The sequence below is a fragment of the Callospermophilus lateralis genome, chromosome 19 (genome assembly GCF_048772815.1).
Source record: "Callospermophilus lateralis isolate mCalLat2 chromosome 19, mCalLat2.hap1, whole genome shotgun sequence".
NCBI lineage: Eukaryota > Metazoa > Chordata > Mammalia > Rodentia > Sciuridae > Callospermophilus > Callospermophilus lateralis.
In genome coordinates, this window is record NC_135323.1 from 31,804,981 (window position 1) to 31,827,762 (window position 22,782).

At 39.8% G+C, this 22,782-nt stretch overlaps 1 protein-coding gene across 8 annotated transcripts; it reads right to left on the reverse strand.

Annotated features, from left to right (window-relative positions):
• Nucleotides 1-3,547: 3,547 nt before the first annotated feature.
• Zkscan5 (zinc finger with KRAB and SCAN domains 5) lies at nt 3,548-22,782 on the reverse strand. Of its 8 annotated transcripts, none has more exons than XM_076839969.1 (7): nt 22,708-22,782; nt 21,009-21,508; nt 17,274-17,412; nt 13,714-13,796; nt 13,290-13,422; nt 7,470-8,078; nt 3,548-5,404 (listed from the first exon to the last, which is right to left on the reverse strand). In XM_076839969.1, the coding sequence occupies exons 2-7, from the start codon at nt 21,420-21,422 to the stop codon at nt 4,281-4,283; spliced, it is 2,502 nt and encodes an 833-aa protein (XP_076696084.1). In that variant the 5' UTR covers nt 21,423-21,508; nt 22,708-22,782; the 3' UTR covers nt 3,548-4,280. The 8 variants fall into 8 exon arrangements, with proteins under 8 accessions (XP_076696084.1, XP_076696080.1, XP_076696083.1 ...); XM_076839965.1 differs by having other exon boundaries at nt 13,290-13,425; XM_076839968.1 differs by having other exon boundaries at nt 13,290-13,425; nt 21,009-21,511; nt 22,708-22,768.

The window sequence follows — 22,782 nt, forward strand, 5'->3', positions numbered from 1 at the left end:
TCAATCCTAAAGACACCTCTCACATGGGACAACAGCTGTAATTGGGGTTAATACTTGGTCAAGTTTGTTGTAGTCTACTGTCATCTGCCATGATCCATGAGCTTGGTTTTATAGAGACATGACTGAAAAATCAAATGGAAACACAAAAGGGAACACTTACTCCCATCTATTAAATATGTAAAGATAGCACTAGTCTGCCATTCCCAAGATGAAATACAATTTTTGCTTAACTAGTTTGACTTGGTTGGGGTAGTTTCAAGGGCTTCTGCCACATCCCACCATATTCCTAGCCTTTTTCTTGTGAAGACTTTCAAGCATAAAGATGCTAACCAAGGGATTACTTTTCTACTACAATAGCTCTTAATCTACAGGTGTAGATACCAAGATGAAGGCTCTACCATGTAAGCTTGTCCATTCTACTCACATAGCAAGAAACCTAGAAAAACACCATCAAGTGTGCACCCAGGGGATCTAATGGGATATAAACCTGGGGTAGGACTCCATTTATTATCTGACCCTCTAAGAAAACAAAGGGGGAAACAGAGAGGGGAAATGATGGAGCTTCGGGTATTCTCCTAATTCCTCATGTTCAGTAAATGACCATGGCCTTTTTAGGAGAAACAGGGAAATCACTCTGTACTTATTGCCATCATGTTGCAGGATCTTTCCTCAAGGCAACTAGACTCACCTCTTTTTTAATGTGGAGGGTACTGGGTATTGAACCCAAGAGTGCTTTGCTACTGAATCACATTCCCAGTTCTTTTTATTTTATTGGTGAGAAATAATATTTAAAGCCATTGCGATTTTGCAGATTGTCAATCTTGACTTGACTAATTAATAATAAGGGTACGGAAAAACTCAAAATTCTCATCAGATTTGATTTATAATAAATTAATTCAACATCTTGATGTTTGTCCTTCATTAATTAAAGATATTGAGCTGACATAAAAACATGCCCATTGATCAATGACCTTGCCCTGTATTCAAAGGTGATGTTATTGAATCACTGTTGGAAGAACATTTTTTAAGTTAATTTGTCCAGGACTCTCGTTTTTTTGAGACAGGACTTGCTAAATTGCTAAGGATGGCCTCAAACTTGTGTTCCTCTTGCTTTAGCCTCTTGAATCACTGGGATTGCAGATATGCGCCACCATGCTCGGCAGGAATTAGACTCACTTTTAATCCGTGGGTTCTGCGAATTGGTTTAAACCTACAAACTGAGCCAGTTTTCAATGAAGTGGTTGGCTCCAGACTTCGGTTCATCCTTATCTCTTCTAACTATGTTAAGCAACATTCCTGTCTCATTAGCCATCTCCATGTAGCCCTGAAGTCAGCTTCCCATTTGTCCATTCAGGCCTTGCTGCCCATTATAGTAATTACACCCACTCGGTTTCTAACAGTTACATACCGCCACCTGGCTTCTGCTATTCCAGGATCCATCATCCCTTTTGCTACTAAGGAGCCCAGCACTGTTAAGAGCATTTCTTACTATCAGGCCCAGCAAATGAGGACAACCACTACTAGGCTTCACATTGATACTGACGGCCCTGCCACCACTGTGGTCTTTATTACCTGTGTACGAGGAGTGCTCCCCAGACCCTCCCAAGAAACGTAGCTGATGGTGGTAGTCCCATCCTAGATCATCTATGAACTTTTAATCCTCTGTTCAGGGGTTATGGCACCTATATTTCATTTAATGTGGGCCATTAGCCTTCGTAAGCTTTCAAGAATCATCTCAGCAGCACATTAGACTCCTCTCCCTCTTGTCATATTGCTAAGTTCTGTCACACAGGGTGTATCTTCATGTTGTCAGATGTTCCCATTCCAACTTTGACCTCTCTGGTCAGCACATGCTAACCAGGACTTGCAGCTCCTTTGGTGTGGAATCTCTGTGCTCCTTTAGCAGGCCCAGCAATTAATGTCAGATTGTGGTGAGACTTGATCTTCCTAACCTGTCTGGGAGACCAGTAGGGAGGTTGGAGCAGACTGTGAAGGTCAGCATTGTCTTGTAGATCACCCACCTCATTTGCGGCATCTTGGTTGTATCAAGCAGGGGGAAAGTTCTATATTAGTGGGCCACTTTTGCAGGGCGAATTCAAGGGACTCTATGGATTTAAATAAGTACAGCTACTCACAGAGTCCCATCTTTTCTACCCCCTCCCCACTAGAGCCCTGTCTGGCTAGACCTGTCTCAGTTGTGAATTCAGGCTTTGTTGATGTCCTGTCATTCTTAATTAAGCCTTTTACCTGAACTTCTGTGATTATGTTTGCAGATGAGGATCTTTTTAAATCCAAGGAGGCCTCCAGTCACTCACACTTTGTAGTTTTTGCTTTTTGCAGTGCTAGGGATCAAACCCAGAGCCTCATGCATGCCTGGCAAAGGCTCTTCCAAGGAGCCACATCCCCAGCCCCCATACACTTTGAATTGATGGCTATTTAACCAATTGTCGTTTTCTCTCAAGGAATCAGTGGCTTTCAGCAGAACCACCCAATTCTATAATCCTTTTTTCCCCCGTTTTTCCCAAACTTTATACAAGTTAGTTCATCCCTTTCCACCCAGTTCACAAGTGAACATCTCAGAGACTAAAGAGGTACCACATGCCGAGGACTAGCAACACTCCACCCTCTATCAGTAATAGCTCTGCAAGCCACTCCTTTTATTTGGTGGTGCTTGAGATCAAATACCCCCAGCCTTCTATAGGTCATTCTTAGCTTCTTTAGGTCCACTCATAGCACCAAATGTCTTAGATCAAGTTCAAGTTCTCTACAGTACAGCCTGAGACAGGGCTTCAGAGTCAGTAACTAATGGAGGGCATGTTCCTCAAGAAAAGCCCTTGAAGGAGGAAAAGAGAAGACAGGAAAGGAAAAGAGCCAAGTATGGATATGGCTTAAAGTTGACTTGGTCTGATCCTCAAAGAAGGTTCTGGAGCATAAAGTACACCATTAAGTTTCCCCATTCAGACAAGGGAATCCACCTTTTGTACCCCAAATCAATCAATCAGTGGCTAGGGGTGTGGAGGGGAGAACTCCTGACTGAAGCAGCTCCCATCTTCTGAGGACAAATCCCCAGTATCTGGAGCAGATCTGTGAGCACTTAGCAGCTAAAAAACAGAGCAGCTGAGTGGTAAGTGACAGTGTAGCTAAGGGGTCTAGACAGGACACCACCATGTGCCACACATCCAATTAACAATACTTAGTGGGCACTTATTGTGCACCAGCTCTTGCCCTTTCTGGCAAACAGGTTCAAGTCAATGTTCTTATCCATATCATAACAAGACATTCCCACACTGCAGGGCTAACCAACCATGTTCCTTTCTGTTCCTTGTTACTACTTTTCAATTCCAGCTGCAATGTAAACTCATTCTACATGCCATCACCCTATCTATAGGGGAGATCTATTCCCAGGGTAGCTGGGATTGACACACACATTGCTTGGGCCAAGGTTTTTAATTCAACTTGGATTTAGCTGTCCTTTTCTTGTGAGTAATATAATATAAACCAGTCTATAGTTCTGTCTTCTCAAGCACCCAAAGGTTTCTCTCCCATACCATATATGTTCTTGGTCAGCACTGTCTCTCATAAACTTAAAATTTAACTCCTCTAGCTAATCTTGTTGTCAGTAGAATCAAAACTAATGTTAGTGTTTCATGGAGAAGTTGTAATAAGGTAGTAGGAACACATCCCATCCAGCCTTGGAACCCCAATCTGCCAAAACAGATACCTTTAATCAATTTCTTTTCAAAGGGTTTAATACTCAAGATGAGAACAATGGAGTATTCTAGTGGTAGAATAATAATTTCTAGAAAAGGTTCATTGCTGAGGTACCAAACGGATATCATGCTAGAGAGTTCTTTCTTTCACTGCACTCTTCCCTGAATAGATATACGGTCAAACAAGGCCAAAACTACAAATAAAGCTTATTTCTACTGCATTCATGAGGCTTTTCCCAGTATCAATATTCTGAGTCTCAAATAGACTGTCATATAAAGGCTTATCCTTCATTGGGTGTCTTCAGAGATTCTTTTTGTCTACTTTCAAGCATGAGGATGCTAATCAAAGTGCTTCTCAATGGGAAGAAAAAACAGGGATTTCTTTATTGTGATGCTCCTGGTTCCTAAAGCCAAGTTCTAACTGAAGGATTTAACACACCCATAGGTTTGATGGTTACGCTGGAAAAATGCTTGACATCATTACCACACTCATTATAGTAGTCAAGACTTCTCTTCAGGAAGGCTGTTGGGCTAAACAGCAAAAGTTGGGCTGTTTTTCAACAGAAACACCTACACACTTAAGTTGTTTATGGAATCTGTCCTCTCATGGCTCCTCAGATGTTTAAAGAGGCTGCAACTCCAACTGAAACTCATTCCACATTCTTTACACTGAAAAGGTTTTTCACCAGTATGGATTCTCTGATGTTGATTAAGATGTGACTTCAAAGTGAAGACTCTTCCACATTCATTACACTGGTGGGATTTTGTGCTGGAGTAGATTTTTTGATGTTGTTTTGTGTGAGAACACTGGCCAACATTTTCTCGACATATATCACATTTATGGATTTTCTCTGCAGTATGAGTTCTGTAATGCTGAATAAGGTCTGAACTGTAATTAAAAGCTCTTCCACATATATCACACTTATAAGGCTGCTCTTGTAACTCAATCTTCTTATCTTCAATCACTGTCAAGTTCCAGCTATATGCTTCCTCACAAATGCCATTTTTTTCATTTTTCTGACCCATGTGGAGCACTTGATGTTCAATTAGGCTAACATACTGGAAAAAGATCTCCCCACACTCATGACACTGATGGGATTTCTCCCTTGAGTGAAGTCGTAGATGTCCAGCAAGGTGTGACCGTCTCCCAAAGCCTTTCCCACATTCATTACACTTGAAGGGCCTCTCCCCGCTGTGCACACTCTGATGCTGAACAAGATGGGACCTCACTCTAAACGCTTTCCCACATAAATGACAAGTATAGGGTTTTTCACCAGTGTGAACTCGCTGATGTTGAGTAAGGTGCACACGCTGATTGTAACTTTTTCCACATTCGTCACACCTAAATGGTTTCTCCCCAGTGTGTATTCGTTGATGTTGAATGAGATGTGCACTCTGAATAAAGCTCTTCCCACATTCATTACATTTATGTGGTCTTTCTCCTGTAGAGGATTTTTTGTGGACATAGGAGACGTCACTACAATTTATCCTCTTTGAAGACGGTTGTCCTAAAATTTCTTTCATGGGAATTCCCTGCTTTCTATCTGCCTTGCCTTGGTGTTCATAGTCTTCTCCAAAACCTTGAACTTGAGAGGCATTCCTCTGGATTTTTCCTGATAGTTCTATATCTGCTTCTGAAAGTTCTATTTTCTTCTTAACATTCAATTTTGTATTCTTATTTCTTTTGTCATTACCTTAAAAAAAACAGAAACGTCATCAATTCTTTTACAAAACAAAAAATAACAGGAAAAAAGAGGATAATCAGATGAAATTATGATGTAATAGGTGTAACAAAGGGGGGTACATGTAGATACTTAATGTCAATAGGAATAAAAATAGAAAACTGCTCAATGTTGTGGTACATCCCTATAATCCCAGCAACTCAGGAGGTTGAAGCAGGGGGGTTGCAAGCTCAAGGCTAAACTGGGCAACTCAGTGAGACACTGTCTCAAAGGAAAAAATAAAAGGGCTCGGAATATAGCTCAGTGGTAGAGGATCCACTAGATTCAATGCCCAGTACCACACAGACAAAAAAAGAAAAGAAAAAGAAAAAAAAATAAACTCTTCTGCTTATTCATCTGTTAAAAAACTATTTTAAGGCTGGGAATGGTGGCACATGCCTATAATCCCAGAAACCTGGGAGGTTAAGACAGTAGGATGACAAGTTAGAGGCCAGACTGGGCAACTTAGAGAGACCCTATCTCAAAATTAAACTGGGGGTATAGCTCAGAGTTATGGCATTCCTGGATTCAATCCCCAATCAAAAACAAACAAATAGGGCTGGGATTGTAGCTTAGCAGTACAGCGCTCACCTAGCACAGGCAGGACCCAGGTTCGAACCTCAGCACCACATAAAAATAAAGGAATTGTGTTGTGTCCATCTACACTTAAAAAATAAATAAAATTTTAAAAATAAATAAATAAATAAACAAACAAAAAATAATACTATGGTAAAAAATTAATAAAACTGAAACTCACATGTGGTACAATTGTTTTAAGAAGCAATTTGGGAGGCTAGGGTTGTAGCTCATTGGTAGAGTGCTTGCCTTGTATGCGTGAGGCCCTGGATTCGATCCTCAGAACCACATAAAAATAAAGATATTGTGTCCATCTACAGCTAAAAAATATATTAAAAAAAAAAAAAAAAAAAGCAGCAATTTGGGGCCGGGCACTATGGCATACACCTATAATCCCAGAGGCTCAGGAGACAGGAGGATTGCAAGTTCAAAGCTAGGTTCAGCAAAAGTGAGGCGATAAGCAACTCAGTGAGACTCTGTCTCTAAATAAAATACAAAAAATAGGGCTGGGGATGTGGCTCAGTCATAGAGTGCTTGCTTAGCATATACAAGGACCAAGATTCTCTCCCAGCACTGCTTAGGGAAAAAAAAAGAGGAAGAAGCAATTTGGTGATATGTATACAAGGCAAGCGCTCTACCACTAAGGTACAACCCCAGCCTCCCAAATCAAGAGCCATAGAAATATATTTTGTCTTTTCATTACTAATTCTACGTCTATGATCTATAATAAGGAAATAATCCTAGATACAGGAAAATTCACAGATATAACACAATTATTAGGACAAAGAAGAAGATATTAGAAGTTTAACTATTGAGGAACAGTTAGGTAAATTATAATGTCAACAACAATGGCAGGTTGTCAAAAATAAACAGGAGGGCTAAGCAACACTGGAAATTGTATATGTCTAATAATTGTATCCTGTGAGTACAACTATGTAAAATAGACTCATGAAAAATAGAGAAGGAAACACTAAATAATAACAGTTCTCTTGATTAGGATGGTGGGATTATACGGGTAATTTTTTTTCTACCTCCTACTTTCCTCCACACTTCCTACACAACTGTTATTTTATCATTTTAAAATAAAATGAGTGAAATGACTAAACTGCAAGAAGGGGAAACCAACAAAGAATCATGTAAGAGAACCAAAATCCTCATTTACTACAATATAAAGTCCACAGATAATGTCTGTGCATGAGTCAATCGATAGCGGTATTAGTAGGCAAAATGGAATTATCAAAGAAACAGGTGAGACCTGGAGCAGATAAATGTAGGGAAAGGTGAGTTATTCAGTAGTGGGTTTTGCCTGTTAACTTGACAAATTTAAATAAGAATAAAAAACTATTCATCTTTGCCCCTTCCTACTGCTCCCAGTATCACAACCTATCTGCCCTGTGGTACCAAGTTCATAAAACATTTTTTGCCTCCATTTATTCCCCAAGTACAAAATCCTCACACATACATCTTTGGGATTTCTCTCTGAAGTGGCGTTTCAGGTGTTCGATCAGGTGTGAATGGCGGCCGAAGTTCTTCCCGCATTCGTTACACCCATAGGGCCTCTCTCCACTGTGGACGCTGTGGTGCTGCACGAGATGTGAGCTCACCCGGAAAGCCTTGCCGCACACCTGACACTTATAGGGTTTCTCGCCAGTGTGGACCCTCTGGTGCTGCGTGAGGTGCACGCGCTGATTATAGCTTTTCCCACATTCACCACACTTAAATGGTTTTTCTCCAGTGTGAATTCGTCGATGCTGAATAAAGTTTGAAGCTTGAAGGAAAAATTTCCCACAATCGGTACATCTGTGGCCCCTCTCACCATTTGGGTTCTGCTTACGGTTAATGGCTGTGCTGACACCAAGATCTCTTTTCTGGGAAGGATTCTGTCTGGATTTCCCCACAGTGGGGTTTACCTGCCACCTCTGTACCATGCCTTTAAGGTCACTAACTTCGGCAAACTCTTGACTCTGGGGTGCATTCCTTTCAGGGCTTCCTGGTGCCATCCAATGGGTGTCTGCTTCATCAGAAATCTGCTTTACTATGAGCTCCATATCATTGTCCCTGGACTCATAATCTGAAATAAGACAAGGAAAACGGGGGAGATTAGCTATTCCTTGCATTAGAAGAAATGACTGAGGGATACTGGATAATTACGTGAAACCCATACATCTAGAAATGCATGACTTTGTAAAATGACCTGCCAATACAAGGACGGAAGAAAGAATAGCCAAACAGAAAACTGAGGCAGGGGAGTAAACTGAAGAGTTGGCAAGAATGGTTCAAAGATGAGACTGGAGAGCAGTCGTTCTAGTCACTAATGAAGAGGAGAGCTTCTTGGTATGATACACAGAGGAACTATTTGTGAACACCTGTACACTACTAAGTAAAATAGTCTTAATAAAGATTTGACATTGGGTTATGCAGCTAACCCAGTCTTTACTTTCCTCTTCCTTTGAATTCACAGCTTGAAGAAGAAAGGTGAACTTTCTAGTTTTTCCAATTTCCAAAGGATTTCAATGTGGTAGGAATTAGTCTAAAGAAATTCTTTCTATAATTAAGTATCTACTGCTTTTAAGAGCTAGGTTAACATACAGTAGTCACTGATAAATATATCATGTTTAAATGACTTCAGCCCATTCCCTTGTGACATTGTATCAGCAACTGATATTTTACTCAAAAGACTGAAGATTAATATAGTTGGCAAAGACAAATCTTTAGTAAATAACAAAAATCAGGCAAAATTTTTTTAAAATGCTAGGGAGATCATGGCCTATTGAGAATTTTCTAATAAAATTTCTTGTGAAAAGAGTTTTCAATATTACATAATAATGGTAATAAGAGGTAACATTTAGCTAGGCACAGAGGCACACACGTATTGTAGCAACTTGAGAGGCTGAGGCAGGAGTTTCAAGCCAGCCTCAGCAACTCAGCAAGGCCTAATCAACTAGGCAAGACCCTGTCTTAAAAAATTTTTTAAAGGGCTGGAGATGTAATTCAGTGATAAGGCACCCCTGGGTTCAATCCCCAGTACCTCCCACCCCCCACAAAAGCTAACATTTAACTTATTGAGTGCTTGCTGTGAGCCAGGCACTCTTCTGAGTGTTTTACAATTTATGGCATAGTTAATCCTCATAATGATATTTTGAGGCAGACACTATTACTATTTTTTTGACATAGGAGTTATAACTCTTATACTATGAAGGCATTTTAATTTACCATAGAGCTATTTTTATTTAATTTCTCTTCCTAAGGATATTTTAACAGCATAAACAAATATATAAACAAAAAACACTCTCATAAAACCAGACTTTTTTTTTTTTTTTTTTTGGCAGTACTAGAGATTGAATTCAAGGTTCTTGCACATGCTAGGCAAGTTATCTACCAATGAACTATGTCCCAAGGCCCAAACTAGACTTTTCACATGTTTTCCTCTCCTCCATTTAACTAATGAGATGATCCCAGGTACCACAATATTTTTTCTCTTTTATTCATATTACATATTTTTTTGGGTTTTTTTTTTTTTTTTTTGGTTCCAAGGATTGAACCCAGGGGTGCTTAGCTACTGAGCCACATCCCCAGCCCATTTTATTTTTCATTTTGAGACACAGTCTCACTAAATTGCTCAGGGCCTCACTAAATTGCTGAGGCTGGTTTTGAACTTGCAATCTTTCAGCCTCAGCCTCCTGAGTTGCTGGGATTACAGGTGTGCACCACCACGCCTGGCTCACATATTTTATTCTTATTAGAATTTTCATGTTCCAAAAATCAAATATATACATGGCTTTCTTTTTGCAGGACTGAATTTGAAAAAAAAAAAAAATCCACAGTGCATGTACTTCCTTGGGGCTATTAACAACAGTTCCTTTCCAGGGACAGGGAAGACACAGATTGCTACACCACCTGGCTTATACACCAGCTTCTTGCCTCTTCCCCAGCCTCTTCTTAGTGTGCAGGACAAGCTTTCTGATGATTTCCCTGGCTTATCTGCATATGAAACATAGAACTTTCCTAGTTCAATGCAATCCCAGGCTACTGAGTAATGTAGTTGGGGGCTGGAGGTATATGAACAAATCCAATCAGACAGACCTGGTGCTTTACGAAATCATCATCTTCAACCCCACAGTGTCCTGTTTGGCATGTTGTTTTCTAAGGCTGGCTTCTCTCCTCACTCATTGTTCTTAGCAGTTATATCAAAACATTCCATCATAAACTTCCAGTTATATCACTGTAGTAAAAAAAGGAAGCTGGGCCAAGTGCAGTGGCGCATGCCTATAATCCCAGTAGCTCGGGATTAAAGGGTGAGGCAGAAGGATTGCAAGTTCAAAGTCAGTTTTAGCGAGTTCGTGAAAGTGAGTCTCAACACAAAATATAAAACGGGTTGGGGATGTGGCTCAGCGGTCAAGCACCGCTGGGTTCAAAAAAGAGTAAACAATGAAAGCTGGGCATGGTGACGTGTGCCTAGAATCCCAGTAACTCAGGAGAGGCTAAGTAGGACATGAGTTTGAAGTCAACCTGGGCAGCACTGTGAAACCCCATCTCAAACACACAAAAAAAAACAAAACACGAATAGTGCACATGAACCTACATACATATAGAATATGTCCAGATTTGGTAATAGTCTTGCCTCTGAAAGGAAAACTATTTTTCAATTTATATCCATTTTAGTATTTGAATTTTTTACTATGGTGCAGTATGACCTTTTAAAATAAAAATCAACATTCTCTACTGCATTGAAACCACTACTCTACCACCTACTTACAGCCTATGCTGTCATCTTGAACAGGGACTTTTTCTCCTATTTCAGGGAAAGTCAAAGCTACCCAGTCAAGAACTCCTTTAAATGTCCTTTACCCACATCTCTGAACTTACTGGTAGTCTCTTCTTTCCTCCTCCCTCGTCTCATAATAGAGAGATCTCTCTCTCCCTAGCCAAAGCCACCCCGTGCCCCTTCATATACCCCGGACTTCATGCCTTCTTTAGTTCTCCCTACAGCACATTTCTGCTCTCACCCCTGTATTAAACAATGAGTTCTTTCTCAGGTGAAATATGCTTAAAACTTCTCCATACAAAATATCCATCCACTCAACCCATGTACTCTTTTAGTGATTAAGTCTCTTTTTCTTCCTCTTTAGAGACACTGTTCTTGAAGCATATATCATAATAGCTCTTTCAAATCCTTCTCCATTGCAGTCTTCACAGACACTGTCTTATGTTCCCCAATCTACACCATGGAAACTACTGTTTCCAAGATACATTCATTTATTTTTAAAAATCTCATTTCCAAACACAATAAACATCTTTTAAAATTCTGACTTTCTGTGATACTGTTAGAAAGCCACAGGCATGAAAATGACCAAATGTGGTCTTCTAAGAAAAGTTAAGGCTTTGGGGTTGTGACTCAGTGGTAGAGTGCTCATCTAGCACGTGCGAGAGGCCCTGGGTTTGATCCTCAGCACCACATAAAAATAAAATAAAGGTATTATGTCCAACTACAACTAAAAACTAAATTTAAAAAAAATTTAAAAAAGAAAGAAAAGTTAAGAAGACGGAAACTAATGAATCTAATTTTAATGTGGAGAAGAATACTGAAGCTATAAATATGCTGTAATGAAGCCAATGAGAAAAAGCAGATGGTAAGAAGTGAGAACTGTTTGGAGAATGAAATACAGGAAAGAAATACACTAAGCACCTCAAACTCTGGAACCCATGAAGTACTGATACAGTAACTGAAAAACATAAAGCAATATGAATAGACTCAAATTAGAAAATTAGACAAGTGAGCTATCAGAAATTAAAAGAGAATTAAAAAAGGCATTAAATACAACATTTTTATTATATAAATTCATTGACATAAAAGACTACTACTAGGATCCCAATAGATTAATGAACAAAGGACACATAAAAATAAATCAAACAAAAGGAAATACAAACAAATATTAACAGCAACCAAAAAACTGTTTAAAAGAGGAGTCATTTTTATACCTTTTTGGTAAAAGCATGTGAGTGAACTAAAAATCCTTAGACAATGTAGACTGACATAATGTTTCTCAAAAGAAATCTGGCCTTGTACATGTGTTTGATCTGAAGTTCACCAGAGTGCCTGATATAGAGTGGTTCTTCTGGAAGAATGAATTAAAAAAAAAGTGAAAAATCACAATCTCTAAAATGTTTGCAATAGTGTTTAGCTACAGTTTATCACTGCCCCAGACAGCTGAGTGTTAGCTTTCAGGATCAAAACCTAGTTACAAACAGGACCTTAGAAACCAAGAAGTGATATGATGGGTAAAATGCAGATCCCAAGGTAAATATCACAGAATAGGGGTTAGTGGTCTGAGGATGGTCATGGGGTGAACAACTAACCATCCACAGATGAAAGGGAAGGAAACAGTGTTACTAAAGAATCATAAAAACCATTATAAGTTAATCTACAAAGTATGAGAAATTTTCATAAATTAGAAATATTCTGTTAACTACCCAATTTATCAAAGAATAAAACTACCAAAAATTTACTTAAATTTAAACCTATTAGTTTAAACTTTACCTTGTATGTATATGTGTGAGTGTGTGTGTGTGTGTGTGTGTAGTGTACTGGGGATACAACCTAGGGAACTCCACTACTAAGCTACACCCCCAACCCTTTTTTAAAAAATATTTTTGATTTTTTAAGACAAGAGCTCATGAAGTTGCCAAGGCTGGCCTCAAACTTGCAGATTCTCGGGTCTCAGCCTCCATAGTCAGTATGGTTACAGAATGACAGGTGTGCACCAACATGCCCAGTAAGCTCTTTTTTATTTTAAAAAAGCAAAAAGGATTTGCTGGATGGTAAACACTATTCCCCTAAGTACTATCAGTTTCAATTGTACCCCTATGAAGACAGAAATAACCAGAATAAACTGAGTAAGAAAAAAGGAGGTTTACTCTCCGGGAGAAAGAAAAAGAAAACCAACAGCAACTAAAACATACAAACATACATGTTTCTTTTTTGTTGTTGTTGTTACTGGGGGTAGAACCCAAGGTCTCATGCATGCTAGGCAAGTGCTGTACCACTTAGCTGCATCCCCAGCCCTTTTCCTTTTTCTCTTTCTTTTTTAAAAATTTATCTTGAGGCAAGATCTCAATAAGTTGTCCAGGCTGGCCTCAAACTTGAGGTCCTCCTGCCTCAGCCTCCCAAGTAGCTGGGATTACAGGCTTATGCCACTACAACTGGCCACATATGCTAGAAATATTCTTTACAAGACAACAAAATTAAAATTTCCTAATCCATGCAGGTGGAAATAAGTCTTACCCATAGAAGTAATACTCCCATAATTCTCCTTCCTGCCTTCCCTATAAAGAGACTTCTGGGACTGGTCCAAATGTCCCCATTCCTCCAGGATGAAGGACACAGCCACATCAGCCACGTCTTCAATTTTCACCAACTTCTGAAACAGGAGATCTCTGCTAAATTCCCAGTCCCTATGTTCAAATCTGGAGCGAGGGGAAAAACTGGGAGCATTAAGGAAAGAAGTCAGGGGAGGGATTCTGCTTCAGAAAGGATTGGAAAGTACTGGGAAGAAAGAAAAAGACAAAGGGAATGAAGATACCAACCCCAGATGGATCTGGTTGCTGATTAAAAAAACAAACCTCCAGATAAAGATTTGGGAACAAGGCGGCTAGGCTTTAGAGAAGAGATATGGGTCCTCACAGAGGGAGAGGGGGCTCCAGCTCACCTGGGACCCAGCTGAGAGAAATGAGGCTGTCAGCTCCTGGCTGTCCTTCAGGGGAAGGGAAGGAACTTGGAAAACAGGAAGGGCTGAAGGAGGAGAAAAAGGTGTAAGTGAAAAATCTCTGTTTCGTTCTCAAAGCCATCATGTGCCTCCTTTGCTCATGAATCTACAATGACCCCTGCCACACCAGGCCAAATTCTTCTGCTTTGCTCTCAAGACCCTCTACATTCTGGTCCCATTCACATTTACCTTCTTTTTCCTCCTTTCCCCTCAAAACAGACTTCTTGCTCTGATCAGGGTAATCCCTGCTGGCCATTCTCCTGTAAAGGATGCTTTCCACTCTGCTTAGGTTGGCCCTATTGATCTCCAAGAATAATCAGAGTTCCACATCTTCCATGCCCACAGCATTTCCTAGTGTCCAGGGCTTCACAGGGAACCCCAACATGGCATATTCTAACTCTAGAGTCCTGGGTGGGGCCTGAGATTTTGCATTTCTAACAAGCTCCCATGTGATGCCAGTGCTGCTGTCTCTTGGACTACACTTGGATTAGCAAGGCTTCAGTTCAGTCTCTCCCCTCAAGGAATATCCACAGTTAGTTTATATTCAGTCAGGAAGTATGCATGAGGTCTATTCCGTGTTATAGAAATAAGTGGAGAAACAATTCTTGCCTTCAAAAACTTTTACCTTTGTGTGTGTTGTGTGTGTGTAATATTGGAGATTGAACCCAAGGGCACTTTTACCACTGAGCTATACATCACCAGTCCTTTCTATTTTTTATTTTGAGATGGGGTCTTGCTAAGGTACCTAGGGTAACCTGAAACCTGCGATCCTCCTGCCTCAGCCCCTCAAATGGCTGCAATTACATGGTGCACCTCTGTACAGGTCTATATTTATTATTTTTAAGTCTTCTGAAAAACAAAAGGAAATTTATTTTCTTTAACTAGGATAAAACTCTTTAGAGATCCATTGGACACTTCTACAAACCTAAGATACAGTTTAGAATCTGTGTGACCTTAGTTTTGTTATACCTTCAAATACTGTTTCATTTTATCATCCTAAGAATTAACTCGGGCTGGGGATGTGGCTCAAGCGGTAGCGCGCTCGCTTGGCATGCGTGTGGCCTGGGTTCGATCCTCAACACCACATACAAACAAAGATGTTGTGTCCGCCGAAAACTAAAAAATAAATATTAAAAATTCTCTCTCTCTCTCTCTCTCTCTCTCTCTCTCCCTCTCTCTTAAAAAAAAAAAGAATTAACTCATTGTTACTAATCATTACTAATTATTCTCAACAATGCCACATAAGACTGAAATAATGAGAATGAAAAAAATAAAGAAAATATTTGGATCACAATAGCAAAATAAATCATTCTTCATTTTTCTCAAAATATTACACGTTACATCATTCTTCAAGAAGGTAGAAAAGAAGACTGTTGATATCCATAGTTTCATTTGACACAGTTGAAAATTCCGAATTTTTCATTTGCTGCCCATATCAGCAAAAAGAAGAAATTTGCAGAAGACAGTCACAATTATTAGGCAATTCAGGGGCTGGTAAATTAATTAATTAATGAATTAAGGTCTACCAAAAAAATAAAAGTCTACCAACAACTTAAAAAAAATCAATGATAAATGTATTTCTAATTTCAAAAAGGAACTATAGCATTTTCACCTAGCAAATCCTTCAAAAGGAAGGACACCACCATGTCTTTTTCTTTCTTTTTTTCTTTTTTTGGAGTTGTAGATGGACAATATGCCTTTCTATTTTATTTGTTTATTTTAATGTGATGCTAAAGATAGAACCCAGTGCTTCATAAGTGCTAGGCAAGTGCTCTGCCACTGAGCTACAGCCCCAGCCCCATCATGTGGTATTTTGCAACAAGATCTTGGACCATCCCATTTTGCTAAAAGGACAGTATTGGGTGATAGTATTCTTTCATCTTTTATAAGATTTTTATGTGAAAATGTACTTGATACTGATTCAATAAAATTTCTAAAAGATTATTTCTTGCTATCTTTTGCATTTTATGTAAATTATTCATGAAATGACTTAAAATATAAAAACCAAAAAGGTATTGACCCCAAAGAGGACCATTTTTCCTGAGACTCTGAAGGCTAAATGAAGTCCAAAAGGTGAAAAATACTTAGAACAGTTTCTACACAACGTACACACTACATAAGGAAGAGCTATTGCTGCTGCTGCAGTTTAACCAGCATGGAATTAAAGCTGGAAGAGATTAGGGCAGTGAGGTATGTCAAAGGAAATACCTGACCACCTGTAGGAGCACAGAAGAAAGTCTAAGGTCAAACAGAGAAAACACAATCCTTTATTCACAACTCGGAAATACAACTCTAAATACCAAAGGATTGTTTTGTTATGTTTCTCTGACAGGATCTTGCTATGTTGTCCAGGCTCATCTTGAATCATGAGTTCAAGGATCCTCCTGCTTCAGCCTCCCAAAGTAGCTGGGACTACAAACATGCTCCATCATGCCCACCTCCAAAGGAATGTTTTTTCAATAAGGTAGGCATCAAATTAATTTGACAGCAAAACCTGACCTGATGTGAAGCTATTTCAAGTCTATTTAATCAACTTAATGTAAACATTTCACTGCAAAAATATTAATCCTGCTGATAGTGTAACATATGATATAAATCATTACCTTGCCAAATCTGAAAAATTCTGAATCCTAAAATGTATTTCACAGCAAGGGTTTCTGATTAGGGAATATGGATTTGTGGACAAACATCATAATAAATATGACACTCAGGGCCTGGGGCTGTAGCTCAGTGGTAGGGCACTGCATCGCATGTGTGAGGCACTGGGTTTGATCCTCAGCACCACATAAAAATAAATACTTTGTATCCATCCACAACTAAAAAAAAAATTTTAATTATAAAAAAAATGACACTCATCTGTTCAGTTTTCTTCCTTGATATATCTAATGCAAGTAGATAAAATTGAGACGGGAGAGAGAAGGAGGGAAGAGGAAAATAAATGTTCTAAAGGTTTTTGAGAAAGCTGCTTCAAATAAGATTTCCAAGCAAATTTGCAGACAAAAATGAACATAATTGGGAACTGCAGAGCCTTTTCATAAACATATGACAACAAAATCTATGAAGCAGAGGTAAAAAACTGCAGCAAGAGGATGGTACTTTTTTAACAGACTTAGTAGATCTTTGAACAGTACCTGTACTTACTTATCATCTGCATTATAATCATATGTGTTACAGTTTTTGCGATAACTCCTTTTTGGGGGATGTTGGGGGCGGGAGCTAGGAACTGAACTCAGAGTCTCACACATGCTAAGCACAGGCTCTACTACTGAGCCACTCTCAAGTCCCATTATTGTTTCTGAACGGAAGTGCTACAGTCCTAGCTATCCTAGAAGCTGTGCTTTCTCAATACCAGCCCACCCCAGGTTTCCAGACCTTCCCAACCTCTGACCCTGCTGGTTGCAGAGAAGCTATCCAACCTCTAGTCTTTTACAATGCCACCTGCCCACGTGGCCAGGGTACCCAAGCTCCAGCCATGTCTGTTCCACTGAACTTCTGAGCCTCACCATTTTCCTCCAGAATATGAGGCTTCTGTGGCTCCTGTTCAGGCTGGGTGTCCATGGTCAGGAACTGGGAATCAAAGGACTCCTGCACTGCTCCAGGTGGGACCATCTTCTGAGGAAGCACTTCAGGACATGCAACAATCTAACAACCACAACCAATCAGCAGTTACATAGAGGGCTATGAACAAACACAGTAAAATTCCATTGGATTTTCATTTGTTCCCTTACCAAGTATGTAATGTGTATCCACAATGAGTCGGACATTAATTATACAATGGTATAACAAACACAGTTTACTTCTACTTGTAGAAAACTTTCGAGGAATATGTCAACACACAAATAGCTAATTACCAGTTGTGTATATGTCACACAAGGGGAGAAACATGGTGTTATGAGACACAACAGATGAGACTGGGAGGCCAGGGAAGGTTTTTCTGAGGAAACATCTCAAGGATGAGAAGAAGGCATCCAGGGAAAAGCACAGAGAAATGACCCAGGCAGTCAGAAGACTAGCAAACACCTCAGGCAGAAAGAGGATCTTTGGTACAATTCAGAAACCACAAGGAGTCCAGTGTGGGTAAAAGGTTAGTGAAGGGGAGAGATGAAAAAGGAAGTTGGAAAGATCATTGTAGGACACAGGAAATCACACTTGGACAGACCAACACTAAGACTTAAAGCTAGTTCCTATCCAGTGTACTACAGGCCTCCACCTTTCTGCTCTTGGCCCTTGCTCAATCCTAGGGTACACACAATTACTCTGCCACAACCATTCTCTAGAATCTACCTGTTCTGAAAAATACCAGCTCAGTCCCAGTATACTGGAAGGTAACAGGATCTTGCACTAAAATAGAATTGCTATCTCCCTTTTCCCCTTCCTTAGGTTGCAGAGCACTTTAAATTTTAACCCTCCCAGCAAATATGTCATGGGTTTTACATTAAGAGGTAGCTGCAACATACCTATGGTAAATACCCACTCTGAAAGTTTGTACATTCCTGTGAGTCCACTCAGAACAAAAATTCAGATGGTTCCAAGTATGTCAATGGGCATCTGAGCTCCAAAAAACCAAAGTAGCCATTGAGATCCACTGAAAACAGGAGAAAGGAACCCAAAAGAGTAAGGATGGAGTAAGAAATAAAGCTGAGGAACAAAGTTGGGACACAACAAGGCAGATAAAGGGAAAGGCAAAGTGAGCTCTGGAGGTCCTTGGGAAAATTTCATCTATGGACCTGAAAGTACTGACTACCACTAAGAACAGATTTTTCTCTGTGTCCCTTCCAAAGATAAGCTGCACATATCACAACGAGAGGGGTAAACATGCAATATGTGCTATAAATTCTCTATTTTTAAAAAATCCTTTTAAATTGTACCTTTCAATATCTATTTCTGCAAAACACACTAATGGAAGTTGTCCATTAGTGTCCCAAGTTAGGTTCAGAAAAGGAATAACTGAATGTCACCATGAACCTTTACTTCATGTCAAGACAAAGCAACAGAAAGGTCTAAACGTTCCAATCTGAAGGTTAATCTTGCAGGACAGCTGCAGGTAGGTCAGCAGCCATCCTTCTGCTGTTACCTGAATCACAGAGGTAGCTAAACTAATCCATAAACCCAAAGATATTCTGGAACTCTTAAGTATCCCTTACCCAGAGGGTAGGAATAATGAACTAGTACCTTATGCTTAATTGCAGTGGCTCTAAGGAATGAAGGAAATTCTTCAGCTAGCTTTCAACTCTTATAAACATGACCCCAAGATTAAGATTTTTGTTTGTTTGCTATGGAAAACAAAAATTAAAGTTTAGATCATGAGGCTAGCAGCAAGATAAAGGAATGGAGTTAGTTTATAAATTAGGAAAGGAAAAGAAGATAAAATAATCAGTTCTCCTTGAATTAACCATGATGTAATAGAACACCAACAATAATACCAACAGGTTTTGGGGTTTGGTGGAAACTAAGTTAGTAATTCTTAAGTCCATAAGGGGAAAAGAAAACATTGAAAAAAAAAGTGGAGGGATAAGGGTAGTCCTATCAAAGCCGAACATTTTATACAGAACTCAAATAATTAAAATATCAAAACAAGAACAACCAAGATGAATTAAAAAAAATGATAGAAAGACCTAAAAAGGACCCCAAACACAAGCAGAAATTTGATATGTGATAAAGGTGGCATTTTAGTTAAGAAAAAAAGGATTACTATAAGAAAGATGCAGTGGTGCATGCCTATAATTTCTGGGAGACTGAAGATAGGAGGATCACGAGTTTGAGGCCAGTCTCAAAAACTTAGTGAGACCCTGTCTCAAAAGTGAAAAGGACTGGGGTTGTAGCTCAGTGGCACAGCGTCCCTGGTTCAATTTCCAGTACGAAAAAAAAAGATTATAAGTTGGTGGGAAAAACTTATGTAGGAAAAAATTAAGCTGCAACCATGCCATACAACCTACACAAAAATAAATTCAAGATGAAATAATCATTTAAAAGCATAAAAAAATAGTGGAAAAGAAAATGTTTTCATAATATTGTAGTGAAGAACATCTTTTTAAGTATGACATGAAACCCAGAAACCATAAAATAGACTTATTCTGATTGCATAAAAATCTTAAATCTCCACAAGCAAAGACAAACAACAAAGTGGAAATATAATATGTGGAAATCATATGATAGACACAATAATAATAATAATGCTTATTATTTAATAATAATAATAATAATAATGCTTATTATTTCTAACAGGTAAGGAACATGTAAGAAACATAAACAGATAATTTGCAAAAACAAAAAGCAATTATGATGTATGATTAACCCTTAAAAATATGTACTGTGGTCAAACTGACAAGACAAATGCAAATTAAGTGGCACAGAAAGGAAATATTGCATTTTCACACTGATAATAATCAAAAAGTTTGATAACACTATTATCAGACCATGGACCAAAAAAAAAAAAAAAACTCATACATGGCTGGTGGGAATATAAATTGGTATAACCTTTATGAGGGGCAATCTGCAACAGCTATCCAAATTTCAAACATACCACCAAGTCAAAAATTTGACTTCAAAGTATCCATCCTATAATTGACATATAATAAAATATATAGGGGATACTCATTTCAGAAAAGTTTGTCACAGTAAACATTAAAAAATAATCTAAAGGAACAACTTAAATGGAACAACTTAAACTCCTTGAACAGGAGTTAAATAAATTATGATACATCTATACAATGGAATATAAAAAGAGTAAGGCAGATGTATTTGCACAAATTAAGATATAGGAAAAAGAAAGAGGAAGAAGTTTATAGACTTAACATTTGTGTGTGTTTTTAAAGCACATTATATACATATATGCCAAAATATAAATGAATATGGTATATCTCTGTAAGGATATACAAGTTTCATGTAACAATGGCTGCCTCTGGAGAGGAGAACTAGGCAGTTGGGAAATTAGGGGTGGGAGGAAAACTTACTTTTCATTATAACCTTATGTACCTTTTTGGATTTTGTATCATGTCACTCAAAAAATAAATACAATCTTAAAAATAAATAAAATCGCTGATTGTCTTCTACAGGTTAACACACTGGATATTGCTTCTCTTTGCTGGAGTGGCAGGAAATCTCCACAGTGTACCTAATCCCAGGAGAACAAAAGAATATGAATGAAGCACCACAGGGCTAAAAATCTCACCCCTGCTTAGCAGTTCCTTAACTCTTTCCTCTCCTTCCTCACTGCTCCTGCCTCTTCTTCCACTCACCTGTTGCCTGCGTTCCTCAAGCTCTCTCTGTATACTTTCTATCACAGCCACAGCCTCTTCGCCACTTTCAGGATGATGTTCTCTCACCCAGGCCTGGAACTCTTCTGGCAAGATGGTTAGGAACTGCTCCAGCACCAACAGCTCCAGGATCTGCTCCTTGGTGTGCAACTCGGGCCTCAGCCACTCACAGCAGAGTACCCGGAGTTGACTGAGAGCCTCGCGTGGACCTGATGCCTCATGGTACTGGAAATGCCTGAACCGCTGGTAAAAAGTCTCAAATGGTGGCGGATTGTACTCCTGCATCCAGGTGCAGTCTTCTTCTTCCACCTTCACTATTAGAAGGTCTTCCTGTTCCTGTGAAGTCTCAGCTGGAGGATCTAAGTCTATAACTTCCCGGGATTCTGTCATTATCATTCCAACTCAGAGGGAATTCTCTCGAGGCTGGCTGTGTTACTCTGACCCAATTTGTCTTCTGAAGAGCACTTTCAGTAGTGTGCAACCTACTGATATATATCGGGAATCATTATTAGCAAAGAGAGACGGCAAAGACGTTCTATACAAAAACTAAAGATGACCACTCAACGAAGTAATTTACTTAAAAATATGGACTGCAAGGCAGCCGCCACTCCATCCATAAGAAGATTATCAAGAGATTACCTCCAAGATTTAAAAAAAAGTAATGAACACTCATAAAAATTTCACATCAGTCTCAACCTAAGACACAATTTTAGAGGCAAAAATACTTGACAGTTCCTATAAATTTCAAATGGAGCCCTTCTCTCTACCATAAATCAAACTTAAGTCAGAATGGGGGTGAAAAACATTAAAATGTTCATAACTGGTTCTGTCCATCAAGCCACAAGAGCTTGATAGACAACTGAAGACTTCATTGGTCCAGAAGAGATATGGTATAAAGTAAAGATCTGGACCTAAATTCCTCCGAAACGCTCCTGACCCCACGACACAAGAGACAGCCCGGTCAAGGTTAGGGACAGATCCCCCGTCCGAATACAAAAGCCTTACTCCCTCCCCTCAAGTTCCCAGTCCCAATTAGCTCTCCAGGAAGATCATACTCCCAGCAGCCAAGATTTGGAAGACCGGGAATCGTACAAAACAGGAGAACACTGATGATGACACTTCCCAACACTTCCTCACCGGAAGTAAGCAAGTCCAAGCTTAAGCCATAAATCCCACCCACGAGAGCACTTCCGAGGCCTCTCTAGGAATCCCGGAGGTCCTCGCCTCGCAGCGGGTGGGGTGGGGGGTGCCGCCCCTGGCCCCGCCCCAGAGGGAGAGATGACCAATCGACACCCAGATAGGGCGCGGCCGGACCCCCAGCCCACCGCCCACAACCCGGACGTCCCTAGGCCTCTGGGGTTCAAATACAAAGTTACCAGAGTCAGCCAGGAAACCCAATCACCCTCTTCCCCACCCCACAGCACAGCCAAGAAACAGCCGAGCTCCTCCCCCTTTCTTGGAGTGAGGACAAGAGGCGGGGCATCAAGGGTTAGGCAACAGTTGCCGGTGCCTGATTGGCCGCGGTCCTGGCGCCTCCCCACCCCCAACGCTCTGCGCCCCAATTCGAAGTAGGTCCGTATCTATCTTTCTGCGAGTCCGTAAGCCTCGGACATCTTATACTTTGAGCACTTTAGGTTTTATTCACCCAAATTCTCATCCCTCCCTTTCCAAACACACCCACCTCTTTACTGCCACAGTCGGCTCACAGGGCCGAAGTCTCCAACGTCACACCCGCATTTCGCCAGCGCGAGAGACT

What these genes read in the sequence shown, in the direction of transcription:
- Zkscan5 (XM_076839965.1), bottom strand. Translation starts at nt 21,422, where the DNA reads ATGATAATGACAGAATCCCGGGAAGTTATAGACTTAGATCCTCCAGCT. An exon ending in TCATATTCTGGAGGAAAATG is followed by an intron (nt 13,797 to 17,273) that starts GTGAGGCTCAGA and finishes CTCCTCCTTCAG; the next exon opens with CCCTTCCTGTTTTCCAAGTT. An exon ending in TGGGAGTATTACTTCTATGG is followed by an intron (nt 8,079 to 13,289) that starts GTAAGACTTATT and finishes GTCTTATTTCAG; the next exon opens with ATTATGAGTCCAGGGACAAT.